Source organism: Leopardus geoffroyi, chromosome B1 (genome assembly GCF_018350155.1).
Source record: "Leopardus geoffroyi isolate Oge1 chromosome B1, O.geoffroyi_Oge1_pat1.0, whole genome shotgun sequence".
NCBI lineage: Eukaryota > Metazoa > Chordata > Mammalia > Carnivora > Felidae > Leopardus > Leopardus geoffroyi.
Genome location: NC_059327.1, coordinates 79,018,914 through 79,034,825, shown reverse-complemented (window position 1 = coordinate 79,034,825; position 15,912 = coordinate 79,018,914). Strand labels below are relative to the sequence as shown.

Here is a 15,912-nt window from a genome sequence, read left to right as displayed (position 1 = left end):
AAATATATGTTTTCTAATTTTAAGATGAGCTGGTAATTGTTTGCTGCTCTTCTGTGGTCCATATTATATGCGTGAAATTAAGGGGAGCAGCCTGTAAGGAGTGTGAGAAGCATTATGGCCAGTGGGGAGCCAAGTCTCTTGGCCCAAGAGGATCTAATGGGAAGGAGCAAAGCAGAACTGCATGGAAGAAGAACTCTGGAGTCAGGTGGGGCATCTGGTCTACTCAGGTCAGTGTCAAAGTCTGAAAAATGAATGATCGAGCTTTCCTACGGCTGTGAAGATAAAGGAGGCAATGCACACAGAGTGTTTAGTAGCAGTTATTGTTATCAAACTGTTACAGGTTGTTTTAGTGACCCCAAATATTAGCACTGAGGAATAAGCATCTAATTAGTCCCAAAAGAATATAATGGACATGTGGCTAATGGGGGGGGGGCTTTAACACGGGGGGCAGAAATGTTCCTCTATCTTGGATGTAGGCAGAAGTGCAAGTTATCAGATTGAGAGGGACACAAAAATCCAGGTGTTCCTACGGACATTCAAATGAAATGTTTCCAAAACAACAGGTGATTAAAGTAAAGGATTTATTGTAATCTGCTTACAGTCCTTTGCAAAGACAGACATATGTTTTTGCATAAAGATATAAATTGCTTCATTTTAAACTAATTTAGTGTTTTTTAATTATATGAAGAAGTTTTGGTGAAATATGAATTGTACCAAACCAAGATTTTTAAGAGCAATATGGTACAAAAATAAGAGCAGACACACAATTTGGACTGGGACAGGCATTCAACAGTGAATTTAGAATATGGCTTTGCTGTTTAATCAAGCAAAGTTACCTGGAGACACATAAAGAGCCAGTAACTTTGTTAATACAAAAAGCTGATGCAGACTGTCTCCATCCCAAACCTGGTTACAGTGAAATTCCAATTTCATAAAACGTAAGTCTTGAGCTAAAAGCTGCTCTTGTAAGCCATTTCTTTTCTAGAAACTCCTAGTCTGCATGCTGAGTACTTATCACCTTCCAAGTGTGGCTTTCATATTGCTGTGCATGTAAGTTGACTATATTTAAAGATCTGCCTATAAATTAAATTACTGAAATTGCAAATTATGTAAGAAAAAGTCCTCCCTCTGAATGCAGCTTTCACAGGCTTCCCCTTGCATAAGGCAGGTGTCTTCTGAAAGACAAGGTAATGTTGCCTGCATGGTGAACCCTGGAGAAAAGTGGTGATCCCAATGCTGCCTTCTCCTGGCTTCTCCAGCTACAGCTTTTAGGTTCTGGAAAATAATGTGATTTCACTGAGTACCTGATGATTATCGTCACTTTTAAAAGACTAATTTGGCCTCTGTTCAAAGTAGTTTATTTAGTGCAATCATATTGTTAAGTTTCCCCAAAGATATATAGGTTTGTGATCTGGGGCAAGAGAAAAGCGATAAATTGCATCAGTGCCAAACAGATTAATGAATTAAAAATTTTAGTGCCACTGTCTTGCTTATATGATCTGTAGTTATTTTTTTTCCAAAACTGTTTATGTATAAAATTTATTTTTAAAACCTACCTTTTAAAAATCTAAAAACCCTCTAATTATCGTGCGGTCTCCACGCCACTCTGACCGAACCGTGCCAAAATGCATCTTCCCAGTGCGTCCTGCAATGGCCTATGTGTTCCCATGACCAGTTCCGGGAGTGCAAAACCCCTTTCCAAGACCAGAAGTGAACGTGTCACCTCCGCCGATGTAGAGAGTGCATGGAATTTCTTTCCCAAAGGAGAAAATCCAATTTTCTACAATGGGATGAGACTCAGCTCTCTGGGCCATGGCATTTCCGGTCTCACTCTCCTGGAGCCGATTCTGATTCTGCTTCGTGAGGAAGAAAGGAAAAGAGGCAACTCTCCTAAAGCTGCGGCACTCCCGGACACCCTCTCGCACGTGTGTTGTCAGGTGACCCCTTGGAGGAGCTGCGGGCACCACAGCCTGTCGCTCCCGGACGGAAGCAGGATGGAGCAGAAGCCAGAAACCGTGCTCAAGTCCCAAGAACACCCCAAGCGGGAGACCAGAGACAAAACAAAAGTACAGAAAAGGTAGAAAGGCTTAGAGACAACCAAAGAGGTTTAAGTGTGGTTATTTACAACAGAGACTGTAAAATGGTAAATTAGATATGAAGCTAAAAAAGGCACAGCTTTCCCTTTCTTAAATACACTGTAAACGGTTCATTATGCATGCAGAACATTTCACTTTACAAAAAAAATTTTTACCTTGTTTAGACAAAGATAGTACTTAAATAGTCTCCAGCAAAATAGAATTCTTTCAAAAATACTTTCCCCTTCATCCTATCAACCATTAAAGTTTTTTTGTTTTTTTGTTTTTTTTTTTTTGTTTTTTTTGTATGTGTCTCATTTACAAAAGTTCCTTATACCTTATTTCAGGTCCTTCACAATTGATACATACAGTAATGTACAGCACAGCAAAAGACTGCAAAAAATTATTTGTAAAGCCAACACAATAGATACTAGAAATTGAAACCAAGGCATTTGTTTAACATCTTATCCATTCTAATTAAATAAATGGACGCTAAAGGGTGTGTATACCAGTGATGCAGAGGAACGCGGGCGAATAAGCCCCCCGCCACCAAGGGGGCCGCTCTTCACCCCACGTGCTCTGTTATTACACAACAGGAATCTGTATATATTTTTTTCTTTTTTGTGTGTGTTTTTTAAATAACAAAAGAATATTAATGCCCCATATTGACTATACGTTTTATGTGCAACCAAGGGTAAGCTCTAAAAAGTTCGTTAGTCCTTGAACCCTTTTAAAACAAGCGATACCAGAAACTACATGGCATAGTTAAAACTTCCATCTGTTAAAATATCAAAATCAGAGAGTTATTGACTAGATATGGCTTTTCATCCAGAGGAACAGGAACATGTTTCTAAGCGCTGGGGATTGGACAGGGAAGAATCCTTCAGACCGCTCAGGTCTTGCCAAATCCGTGTCAAACTGCTTTCCCGGCTCCGAACCCTTGACGTGATTTTCAACTTGAGAAACTGCTGAACAAGTATGAATCAACCATCACATGTCAAAAATATGATTCCTTGGGTCCTTCGTGGGTGTAGAATAACATGGGGAAACTTAAGGCAAAGCTCTCCTGGTAAGACGTCTTCCGTCACTTCCTGTGAAAGTAAAGGGGCTTGGCGTTCCCGGACTCCACCTTGGGCAGCTGGTCGCTGATGATCTCCACCAGCATCGCGGGGAACTCAACCTTCAGGGCCTGGGACTCTCGGAAGGTGTAGAAGCAGAATTCCAGCAAGTCATTGACCAGCTGCAACACAGACGGGGAACAGGACAGTGAGGCCTCATCTCCGTCCCCATGCCCCTCTGTGTCCTAACCCTGCTGTAAGCTCAAGAGACTTGCAGAAATCTGACCAGGAAACTGTGGCCGTGAAGCTGCCTAATTTGGCTAAGGCATCTGTTTTGGGGGAGGATGGGGTGCTCATGTCTCCTGTCACCACGCATGTCCTTTTGTGCAGAACTGATCCCAGCTGAGAACTGAGTGTGCAATACTGAATATACCAGTGGGAACAGGGTCAGTTACAGAGGTCCTAGTGGTGGGGACACGGAATCGCTCTCACCAAGTTCTCGTTCGTAAATGTGTGAATTCGGTGGAGCAGGCGTGTACGTGTATCTCTATAAGGTGGTGATGGGCCTTCCCAGGTTATAAGGTGGGCTGGGGTGGAGGGGCAGGTGGTGCCCAGGCCTTTGCTGGCATGAGTCATGCTTCCTCTAGTTCCGGGTGGGCCCTGTCAGTTGGGGCTGTGGCCACCACAGGCAGGCCTTCATCTTGCCACCTTCTTCTCTCCTTTGGCTTCTCACCCTGAGCCGGGGGGCAGGGTTGAGACTTCTCAGTACCCACCGCTAGCTTTATTAAGGTGTCACTGATGCGCTACACTATGTAAGATTAAGGTGCCCAATGGGCTGATCTGATACTTCTATACTGCAAAATGATTAACGCCTTCATTGTGTCATATAATTACCATTTTTTTTTTTTTTTTGTGGTAAGGAAATTTAAGCTCTATCTACCCAGCAACTTTCAAGTAACAAATACAGTATTAGCTATAATTATCATGCTGTATTTCATATTCCCAGAACTTATTTTGTTAGAACTGAAGTCTGTGCCCTTCGACCACCGTCTCTCCATTTCCCCTTTCCTTACTTAACACCACTCTATTCTCTGTTTCTGTGAGTTTGGGTTTTTTTTTTTTTTGGTTTCATATATAAGTAATGTCATACAGTAAGATGTATAATCTTTCTTTGTGTGACTTCACTTAGCATTATAGCCTCAAGGTCCATCCATGTTACTGCAAACAGCAGGACTTCCAACTTTCTCACAGCTGTGTGTTTGTGTATTTCTTCTCCATTCTCAGCCACTTTCTATTTCAGGCTGATTGTGGAGAGCAAACAGCAAGGGCCACCTCCATGCCTACTTGCCTGTCCAGCTATTTTTCCTACTTGGTGACCCAAGGACCTTTTCCATCCTCCAGGACCTGAACCACTCCCAATTCTGTAAGTTAAAAAACCCAATTATCCACAAATGCGATATACCATTATTTCCATACCTCACTGTAGGAAATTTTTGGCCATTTCCCACTGTATTAAAGCAGACAATATTACAGGTCATAAAAGAACTCTGTAGTCTTAATAAAATGATGGTAGTGAAAATACCATTTATAACTTTCCCTCAGGGTTTTTTTTTTTTTTAAACTCAATTTACAATCTTAAGAATAGTAAATAACTGTATGGCAAAGGCCTTTAATACAAAAAAAAAAAAAAAATGTCATCAGGAAAAGTATCTGGTGCTTCTGTTTGTGCCTGTCTATGCCCTCTGTCTGCAGAGGGACATTGCCCTAATGAGGTTCCAAGGACTGGGAGAGCTTTAATAAGTCTCATTCACTCACAGAAGGTTGGGGTCAAATAAACTGGAAAACAGCACAAGCCACTGTCCAGTCTGGGCACGTTCACATCTCTGCACTTGCTTTGTGAATGCTCTCAGTTTCTGTATCTGTAAAATGGGGTATCCGCCTCCCAGGGTTGTTTAAGAGGATGGAATGAGTGAACTGCCATAAAGCAAGTACAATGTGGATGCCAATTCTCAGTCAAGATGTTGACAGGTACTGCTGGTAAAACCCCTCTGATTCCATCCTCCCAAGTGGTCCCAAACTCTCTAAGCCATAAAACATCCTTTTTCTCTATGGGACACAGTTTGCAAAATCTGCTCTGGGTCATCTTTGTGTAATTTTGTATCCTCGGGTCCCCCCTTCTATAAATTGAGGGGCAGGAGAATTTTGTGTTTTACCTTTCCAGGAGAGAGATTTTTAGAATTGGGATCCCAGATTTCTTACTAATTTTTTTAAGGCAGTGGGCTAGTGGCCGTGAAAGCTAAAAGCTGGGTGCCACGAATGAGTTAGTAGTTTCCACTGCAGAGAACGCCTTTCAGTGGGTGACAGCAGAGCTCTGTGCACCAGCTGCTGGTACAAAGAACCAAGTTGAAGTTCATCCTGATCCCTCCCCCTATCCTGCCCCCAAGGTCTCTCTGTGTGGTGCCTGCAGGGCTATAAAGGAGGATGATTTTTCCTTTTAAAGAATGTTAACCTCCATTTAAAATTGTACCAAAAGGGAGTGTCTGGGTGGCTCAGTCATTGAGCGTCCGACTTGGGCTCAGGTCATGATCTCATGTTTCGTGTGTTCGAGCCCTGCATCGGACTCTGTGCTGACAGCTTGGAGTCTGCTTCGGATTCTGTGTCTCCCTCTCATCTCTGCCCCTCCCCCATTCGTGCTCTGTCTCTCAAAAATAAAGAATTAAAAAAAATTTTTTTAATAAAATTGTACCAAAAAGAATAAAGTACCTCGGGATCAGCTTAACGAAGAAGGTGAAACACGTGTACTCTGAAAACTATGAAACACTGATGAAAGAAACTCAAGATAACACAAACAAATGGAAAGATATTCCGTGCTCATGGATTGGAAAAATACTGTTCAAATGTCTATACTACCCAAAGCAACCTGCAGAATTAATGCAATCCCTATCAAAATACCAACAGCATTTTTCACGGTACTAGAACAAACTATCCTACAATTTGTATGGAACCACGAAAGACCTCAAGTAGCCAAAGCAGTCTTGAAAAAGAAGAACAAAGCTGGAGGTACCGCAATTCTGGATTTCAAGATACACCACAAAGCTATAGTAATCAAAACAATACAGTACTGGCACAAAAACAGATCATAGCTCAATGGAACAGAGTAAAGGGCCCAGAAATAAACTCATGCTTATATAGTCAATTAACCTGTAACAGGAGACAAGAATATGCAACGAGAAATAGTCTGTTCAATAAGTGGTGCTGGGGAAACTGGACTACTTTCTTATACCATAACAAAAAATGAACTCAAATGGATTTAAGGACTGAATGTGAGACCTGAAACCATAAAACTCCTAGAAGAAAACATAGGCAGTCCTCTTTGACACTAGCCTTCACGACATGGTGGAGAGACGGGCAAAATGAAGAGGGGCGGGAGACACAGGCTTCCAGCTATGGAATGAGTAAGACATGGGGATGAAATGTACAGAATGGAGAATACAGTCATTGGTATCATCAATACAACGCTGCATGGTGACAGGTGGTAGCTATCCTTGTGGCGAGCACAGCATAACATACAGACTTGTCCAGTCACTACGTTGTACACCCAAAACTAATGTAACATCGTGTGCCAACTATACTTCAATAAAAAAAAAAAGGGAGACCGCTCACTTTCTAGGCAACATCAACCCCCCCTTAGGCTGGCTCTGCTGCCCTTTTCACTTCTCTGGGGTTGGCCCTAGTTCATGTCCAGAGATGAAGGCTCCCTGTCCCTGGGCCACAGGGCGTTCAGGGAGGTGGAGGTCCTTTTCCATAAGGCATCTTCCGTGTGTGTCCATCCAGGTTATGGAGCACCTGCTCTGGGCAGGGCACAGAGAAACCATGACAAACACAACAAAGCTTTGGTCTCAGGGTGTCTATGTTCTGCTCTGCCTGAGAGGAAATGATAAATGCGGTCAGGTGCCGGCAGTGCAAGGAGGGACAGAGGAGGTGCCAGTTTTGGAAGGGTGATCCAAGGGGGCGGTGGCTGATGACCTGAAGGAGGTGGAGCGGAGCTATACAGCCATCAGGGTGGGTGTGGGGTCACTCAGAGGGTTCAGAGCAGTGCGAAGCTCGTGAAGCGGCACCTGTTAAGTGACCAGCTGACATTTGAAACAAGTTACCTGGCAGGGCCAGGGCCACTTAAGGTTTATATTTGTAAACATGCCAAGTCGCGTATGCGATAGGAGATGAGAAGCAGAGTAAATCAGGTCTTGAGCATCAGGCAGCACACACGGGAGCACCTCTGGGACCCTGTTAATGGGGACACACCTACCTTTAACACCTCATGAGCATCACCTAGGAGATGCTGAGAGGAGAGCCCAGGGCTCAGCTGTCATCCCTGACAGATTGGCTGAGGACAGGTGTCCCTAACCAACCATGCATATTAACCTGGGGCTGGCATTTCACAACCGCCTCTGCTCCACAGACTGAGACAGCAGTTCCTTTCCTGTCATGAGCGGACACCCAGGGCTTCTGTTCACAGTGAACGCCTCAGCCAGCTGCAGAGGGATGAGGGCTTTCCTGGGGCACGGGGGCGGGGTAGGCCTGGCAGCCTGGGATTGGGTATCTCGCCCTGTGAACACCTAGGAGTCAGGGGACTCCATCACTCTCTCAGGAAAGGGCTCACCCCTCGCTGCTGAGGCGGCCAAGATGCCCATGGGGCCGGGAGCGCCCAGAAAGCGCTGGCTGCTTCAGGAGTCTGCCTGGCCCACTCCTCCTGAGGCAAAGCTGAAGACCTCTGTAGGCCTCAACCCAGCAGGACCCGGGCCAACAACTAACCGTGGCTGGTGAGGTGAAGGGTTCTTTGGGAGAATCGAAGCCAGGCGCTCCTGGTCGCCGGGTGAGGAGAACATGGGCCAGTCTGATCCAGGTTGCAGGTTCTGCCTGCCAAGTGTTCACTGGCCGACAAAGCCCTCCCACCGCCCTCCCCAGCCTTGGCCTGCTGCACCCTGTGGGTCAGGGGCTTTTAGGACAGGACCCATGCGTACCTGGCCCTTAACAGGTGTCTGAGGTGGGCTGCTGCAGTACAAGGGCAGCGCACGTACTGGAGCACACAGGGCACAGGAAGGGCGAAGCTGCGCACGGTCAGAGCGTGAGGAAGCGGGGACTGGGCCCTGGCAGCTAAGCAGGAGTTACATAGCAAACAGCTAGGTGGGCAGGGATGCTGACCAGTCAGAATGAACACAGGTGCATGAGCCAAACTTCTGTGTCACAGCCACGTGTCTAGCAGTCCTGCTGTTCACACGCACAGGTGTCTCCCAAGTGTCATCCTGGTACAACGCACACACAATAGGGCAGGGCCCCCGCCTGAGCCCAGAGCAGCCAGGAAACATGGGTGCAGACAAGCACCACGCACATGCCATCCTCAGACACCATCCGCTGTCCCAGGTACAGAGCTGGTGGGGGAGGCCGTAGTCACACCTGGCAGCTGGCCCTGCGTGGAGGTTGTGTATCACTAAATGAACATAGCTTCTGTCTGAACCTCGAACCACCATTTCCACTATGAAGGCAGAAGCCACCAGGGAAGAGCTCTGTTTGTCACGACCTGCTCCCATTCTGGTGCACCATGTGGGGAGAGCCAGACCGTCTCAAGAGCGGCCTTTAACGTGAGATTACTTCAAGACAACTGTGGACAGCCCTTCAAGAGATAATCCAGCAGTTCCCTTGGATATTCACTTGGTAAGGAATCATTTCTCAAAAGTGTCACTCTCTCTCTTTTCCAGCGAGGTGAGTACTGGCTTCTTCTGCTTGTTTTCTGGGTTCTTTCTTTCCACACCCCTTGCTCCCTGCAGTCACCCCTGGCCCAGGCCTACCTGGAGCCCCAGCCTGAAGGAGACTTCCTCTCCTCCGAACTCACAGAGGCCACCTGCTGTCCTTCTAAGTTGATAATTAGCCATGGAGCCGGGTGGCACAACCTTTTCTTTTTTCTGGTGGATCACATCTCCTATCGATGTAACTTTTCACATTTCCAGGTCCCGAGGCAGCCTGCAAGCTCCCTGAAGGCAGGGACCGCCTACCTACTCAGCCCCACGGCATCCCGGAGAGGACCCCTTCCCATTCCTTCCATGCAGCCCAGGTGAGGGGCTGCAGGGACCAGAGCTACTGTTGCTGCAGCCTTGCTCCTGTGTTTCTGTGATTTCTTCCAAACTCTGAAGTGCTCAGAGTTAACGAATTTCAATAGTGTTTTCTTAGGGCAACGTGTCGCTGGTTTTAATCAATGAACCAAAACACCAACTGGGCACTTTAAATAGGCATCCTCACTTTAGTGCCACTAAGTAAATAATGCAGGACTCAAGACATAAAGCTAACCTTTTTCATCTTTCTCTCTGAGTCTGATTTCCTTCAACTCATTTATTGCTGGGTTTTAATGTGACTTCATATGTAGGCTATGCCACAGGTGCCAGGAGCCCCAGTCACTGCTCACTGTGATTAGAGGGACAGGCATAGGGAGGGGGGTGGTCACAGCTAGAGAGATAAAAGCTCTATTACCCCGTTGGCCTGTCAGCATGAATGCCCTAACTGCAATGAGAAGAAAGGCCTGATGCCTTGATACTGGTTCCCACCAGCCGTTCCTGGTAAATACCAGGCTAGAGAGGAGGCAAGAACCCTAATTATAATCAGAAATGAGTCTCACATTATTAGGAATCAGAGAAAAGTCCTGTGCACTGACTTTTCATTCTACACAAAATGTATCTGTGGGGATGACAGAAGTTTAGCTAGATGCCAGGCATAATTTATCCAGCCTGAAGGGCCACAGCTATCAGGGCAGTGGAGGAGCCTGACAAGGTCTCAAGGTAATGGTGGTATTTTACTCACACTGAAGATGAAGCCATTAAGTTCCATCTCATCACCAGGGGCACGGCCACTCCCACCACAAGCAATGGCCTCTCAGCCCTGTTCTAAGGTTATAGAGTCACTAAGTGATGACAGAACACTTGAATGATAACAGCCTCTCTGATATAGGGTCCCACATATTTTCAACAGCATGCTCATTTCTCATGAGATATCTGATGACTCCAGAACTTTCCCCCAATTAGGATCAAGCTTTTAGCCTGTAATAAGCACTGGGGCGGGGGTAGGTTAAAAGGTTTATTTTCAAGATCAGAATTGTAGCCAGCTACGTTAATAGGGTCAGAGGCAAAAGATACAGAGCTTCACCTCTAAATGCCATGACACTCATAGAAATGGCTAGCACCTATTTACTTCAGGTGTTCCTGCAATAGTTCTGTGAATACTGGAAAATGTTGCTCAGTGATTGTATAAGGAGTTTGGCCTTCCCACAACTATATGGTCAAGTCATATTTGACAAAGCAGGAAAGACCATCCAATGAGAAAAGTCTCTTCAACAAATGGTGCTGGCAAAACTGGATGGCAACATGCAGAAATACGAAACTGGACAACTTTCTTACACCATGCCTAAAAATAAATTCAAAATGGATGAAAGACCTGAATGTGAGATAGGAAAACCATCATAATCCTAGAGGAGAACATAGTCAGCAATCTCTTTGACCTCAGCCACAGCAACTTATCAGACATGTCATCAAAGGCAAGGGAAACAAAAGCAAACATGAACTACTGGGACTTTATCAAGATAAAAAGCTTCTGCAGAGTGAAGGAAACAATCAACAAAACTTAGGCAACCTACAGAATGGGAGAAGATATTTGCAAATGACATATCTGACAGAGGGTTAGTATCCAAAATCTATAAAGGGCCTATCAAACACCCCAAAAATAAACAACCCAGTGAAGAAATGGGCAGAAGATATGAATAGACATTTTTCCAAAGAACACATGACCAACAGACAAATGAAAAGACACTCAACATCACTCATCATCAGGGAAATACAAATCAACCCATGATGAGATACTACCTCATACCTGTCAGAATAGCTAAAATTAACAACACAAGAAACAATAGGTGTTGGCGAGGATGCGGAGAAAGGGGAACCGTCTTGTACTGTTGGTGGGAATGAAAACTGGTATGGCCGCTCTGGAGAACAGTATGGAGGTTCCTCAGAAAACTGAAAATAGAACTACCCTATAATTCAGCAATTTCACTCTTAGGTAGTTACCCAAAGGATACAGACATACAGATTTGAAGGGGTACATAACATGCATCCCAGTGTTCTTAGCAGTATTATCAACAATAGCGAAACTATGGAGAGAGCCCAAATGTCTGTCGATTGGATAAAGAAGATATGGTGTGTGTGTGTGTGTGTGTGTAGGAATATTAGCCATCAAAAGGAATGAAATCTTACCATTTCAATGACATGGATGGAGCTATAATGTATTATGCTAAGTGAAATAAGTCCGAGAAAGACAAATACCATATGATTTCACTCATATGTGGAACTTAAGAAACAAAACAGATGAACACATGAGAAGGGGGAAAAAGAGAAGGGTGGGAAACAAATCACAAGAGTCAAGTCTTAACGACAGAACACAAACTGAGGTTTGATGGAGGGAAGGGGGGTGGGAGACGGGCACTGAAAAGGGCACCTGTGATGAGCCCTATATATAAGTGATGCATCACTGAATTCTCCTGAAACCAATATTGTACTATATGGTAACTTACTAAAATTTAAATTAAAAAAAAAAAAAGAGTCTGGCCTTCATTCAAAACCCCACTCTCCACCCAGTGCAAGCAGTGTGGAAGATGCCTGCATGTGCACAGGTGGGTGCCTGTGGCCATGTAGGGCTGACTGTTTTTCTCTGGTTGGTGATGCCTTGGTGAAACCTGATGGTAACACAGTACAAGAGTAACAATAGCACCCCAAATTTAGTAGCATTAGCTTCTATACCCAGAAAACAACATAACCTTTTACAACACAGTTTACACTACCATTTCCTTGTGGATTCCTCTTAGAAATCCAGGCCCCACAGTGCCAATACTCTGCTGAGTGCTCTTGGAGGGCTCACCTACAGGATGCGTTTGGGAGCAGTCCTGAAGGCCTCTTAGATGTGACCGAGAGAGAAGACTGAGAAGATATCAGGGTGTGACATTAGCACCACAGTGACAGAAGGCACCTTTCTGTCCCTCTTTTTCAATGAAGAATGAGTCATCCATCCATGAACAAAAGTGCCTTTGTGGGAGCTGCAGGATCTGGCACCATAGGCCAGGGAACTCAGGAGGAGTCTACATACCTGTGCATCCAGTTATGGGCACAGGTGGAACCCGTGGAGCAGTGAGCCTGCCCCAACTCCTCTTGACATAGTCATGAAAAAACCTAGAGAGTGCTGATCTAAGCTGATACCCACGGACAACAGAGAAGGTGCCTAAGCCTAGCTTTTAAGAAGGGAGATTCCAGCACGCCAACGGAGCAAAAACAAGTTTGGACACAGCAGAGATGGTAAAAAGCACTTTACCAACGCTGTCCTCACCCCCACCAAAGCAACATTGCACTGGGCTAAACTATCAGGTGGTAGTGACCTCTCTCACAGAGAAAAAGAAGAGCAGTGAGTAAGTGTCCAGCTACCCACAGTGGTATGGAATGCAGCTGGAGGAACCCATTCCTCTCCAGGAGCACTCAGAGTACCTAGGTGGGATCTCCATGATGGAGGAAAGAAAGATAAGAATATCAAAGGACACTAAAGGGCCTCAGGGCCTGCTGCCTGCACACAGCTGGAAGTCCGATCATGAGCTTCTCAGAGTACTACACCTGAGGATCTCCCTACCAGGCCTGTGGGCAACCCTAATGCCCCAAGGACTAAATCTATACCTCCCTCCACTCTGCAGGTGGCTCCTTGTACACACTTCTGAGTGTGGTGGCAAGAGCTCCTTGGGAGTGTGCTTGAAAAACAGGCCAGGGTCTGTGGACTAGGGAGAAACCACAAACTTGAGCTACAGCACCGTCTTCTGCAAAATAAAACAAAGGTTTCCAATAGCCAGACTGGTGAGTTGTAAGAACCAAAGATGTAAAAGCTTAAGAATTTTGCCACAAGAGGGAGCAAGAAGAGTGGAACAGGTGTACCCATACAAAGGCCAAGAAAACCCTAGATGACAATAGCACTAATGAGCTGAATACCCAATGTGAAGGCAACAAGCAAAGATTTAAAGAGGTGGCTGCTACTTCAAATGTGAAAGCAGCAATGCAAAACTACAAAGAACATGAAAAATCAAGGAAATGTGTCATCACCAAAAAACAGTAATTCTCAAATAACAGAGCTCAGAGGCACAGGATTTTGGATAAAGAATTCAGTATCAGTATTGAAGAAACTCAAGGTACCAAAAAAACTCTAAGGACAGTTGAACTCACACACACACACACACACACACGCGCGTGCGCGCACGTGAGCATGCGCATTCAAGATGAGATATTACCAAAGAGCTATAAATCATAAAGGAACCAAGCAGAAATTCTGGAGCTGAAGAATTCAATAAATGAAATGACAAATGCAGCAGAGTAGAGCAAATGGAAGACAGAATAAGTGAATTAGAGAAAAGAAATTTTGAAATAACCAAGTTAGAAGAGAACAAAGAAAAAAAAGAAGGAAAAACTGTGAAGAAAGCCTACATGATCTAATGGGGTTTCATCAAAAGAACATAGAATCAGGATTACATAAAGAAAATAGAGAAGGGGACAGAAAGTTTATTTAAAGAAATAAGAGCTGATAGGATGCTTGGGTAGCTTAGTTGGTTGAACGTCCAACTTTGGCTCAGGTCATGATCTCATAGTGGATGAGTTTGAGCCCCACATCAGCCTCTGTGCTGACAGCTCAGAGCTTGAAGCCTGCTTTGAGTTTTGTGTCTCCCTCTCTCTCTGCCCCTCCCCTGCTCACGTTTTGTCTCTCTCTCTCAAATATAAACATTAAAAATTTTTTAAATACTATTAAAGAAGTAAGAGCTGAGAAGTTCCTAAACGTGCAAGGGAACTGGACATCCAAGTTTACAGAGCTATAGAAAATCACCCAATTATCTCAATGCAAAAACACCTTCTGCAAGACACATTATAATGAAACTATCAAAAAATTGGAAATAAAGAATGCTAAAAGTATTGAGGGGAAAAATATTGTAACCTACAAAGGAACCACCATTAAACTGTCAGCAGATTTCTCAAAACAAACACTACAGGTCAGGTGAGAGTGGAAGGTCATATTCAAAGAATATGAATTGAAAGAAAAAGAAATTGCCAGCCAACAATGCTATATCTGACAAAGTTATCCTTCAGATATGAAGGAGAAACAGAGACTTTCCTAGACAAACAAAAGCTGAAGGAGTTCCTTCAGCACTAAATCTGCTTTGTAATAAATGCTGAAAGTTCTTCAGGCTGAAATAGACTGACACTAATCAGCAACATGAAAATACATGAAAGTATACACCACACTAGTAAAGGTAAAAAATCAGACTTTGGATGGTATGTTAACCACTTAACTGCAGTATAAATGTCAAAGGAAAAAAGTATTAAAATAATTATAGCTACTATAATTTAATAAATATACAACATAAAAAGAGGTAAACGATACCAGAAATATACAAGGGGGAGTAAAGGGCGAAGTGTTTATAGACAATTGAAGTTAAATTTCTATCAGTTTAAAATGGCCTGTTTTATTTATGAGATGTCTTATGTAAGCCTCATGGTAACCACAAAACAAAAACAAAAACCTAGAGTAGATGCACTAAAGATAGAAAAGGGGGAAGCAGAGCATACCGCCATAGAAAATTATGCATTTACAAAGGCAGTGTAAGGAAACAATGGAAAACAAAATATCAGAAAACAGTAAGATGGCATTATAAGATCTTACACAGCAATAATTTTAAATGTAAATGGAATGAATTAACCAATCAGAAGGCAGAGTGGCTGGATGAATAAAAAATGACTCAACTATATGATGCCTACAAGAGATTTGCTTCAGCTTTAAGGACATACATAGCTCTGAGTGAAGAGAGAGAAAAAGACATTCCATGCCAGTAAAAAACAAAAGAAAGTAAGGTAGTTATACCTACATTAGACAAAACAGACTTTAAGCCAAAATGGTAACAAGAGACAAAGGTCAATATATAATGAGAAAAGGGTCAATTCATCAAGAAGATATAACAATCAGACACACACACATACACAATATTGGAACACCTAACTGTATTAAGCAACAGATCTGAAGGAAGAAACAGACAACAATACAATAATAGTGGGGGACTTCCAATACTCCACTTTCAGTAATAGACAGATCATCTAGACAGAAAACCAACATTTACATTGGGCCTGAACCACACATTAAGCCAAATGGACCTGACAAAGATTTGTGGAACATTCCATCCAACAGAAGAATACACATTCGGGGCGCCTGGGTGGCGCAGTCGGTTAAGCGTCCGACTTCAGCCAGGTCACGATCTCGCGGCCTGTGAGTTCGAGCCCCGCGTCAGGCTCTGGGCTGATGGCTCAGAGCCTGGAGCCTGTTTCCGATTCTGTGTCTCCCTCTTTCTCTGCCCATCCCCCATTCATGCTCTGTCTCTCTCTGTTCCAAAAATAAATAAACGTTGAAAAAAAAAAAAAAAAGAAGAATACACATTCTTCTCACGTGCACATGGAACATTTTCCAGAATAGACCACATGACAGAACACAAATCAAGTCTTGTGAATTTAAGATGACTGAAATCATACCAAGTCATCCTTTCTGACCAAAGCGGTATGAAACCAGAAATCAAAACAAGAGGAAAGCTGAAATATGTGAAAAGCTACAAATACGTGAAAATTAAATACTCTTGAACAACCAATGGGTCAAAGAAGAAATCAAAAGGAAATAAAATA

At 43.9% G+C, this 15,912-nt stretch overlaps 1 protein-coding gene across 2 annotated transcripts in view; it reads right to left on the bottom strand.

Moving 5' to 3' along the window:
* Positions 1–564: 564 nt before the first annotated feature.
* NR3C2 (nuclear receptor subfamily 3 group C member 2) overlaps positions 565–15,912 on the bottom strand; it is a 351,781-nt gene continuing 336,433 nt past the window's right edge. For both annotated transcript variants that reach the window (XM_045466119.1, XM_045466126.1), the window contains exon 9: positions 565–3,315. In XM_045466119.1, the coding sequence (XP_045322075.1) occupies positions 3,160–3,315 (156 nt within the window). In that variant the 3' untranslated portion in view covers positions 565–3,159. The remainder of the gene's footprint in view (positions 3,316–15,912) is intronic.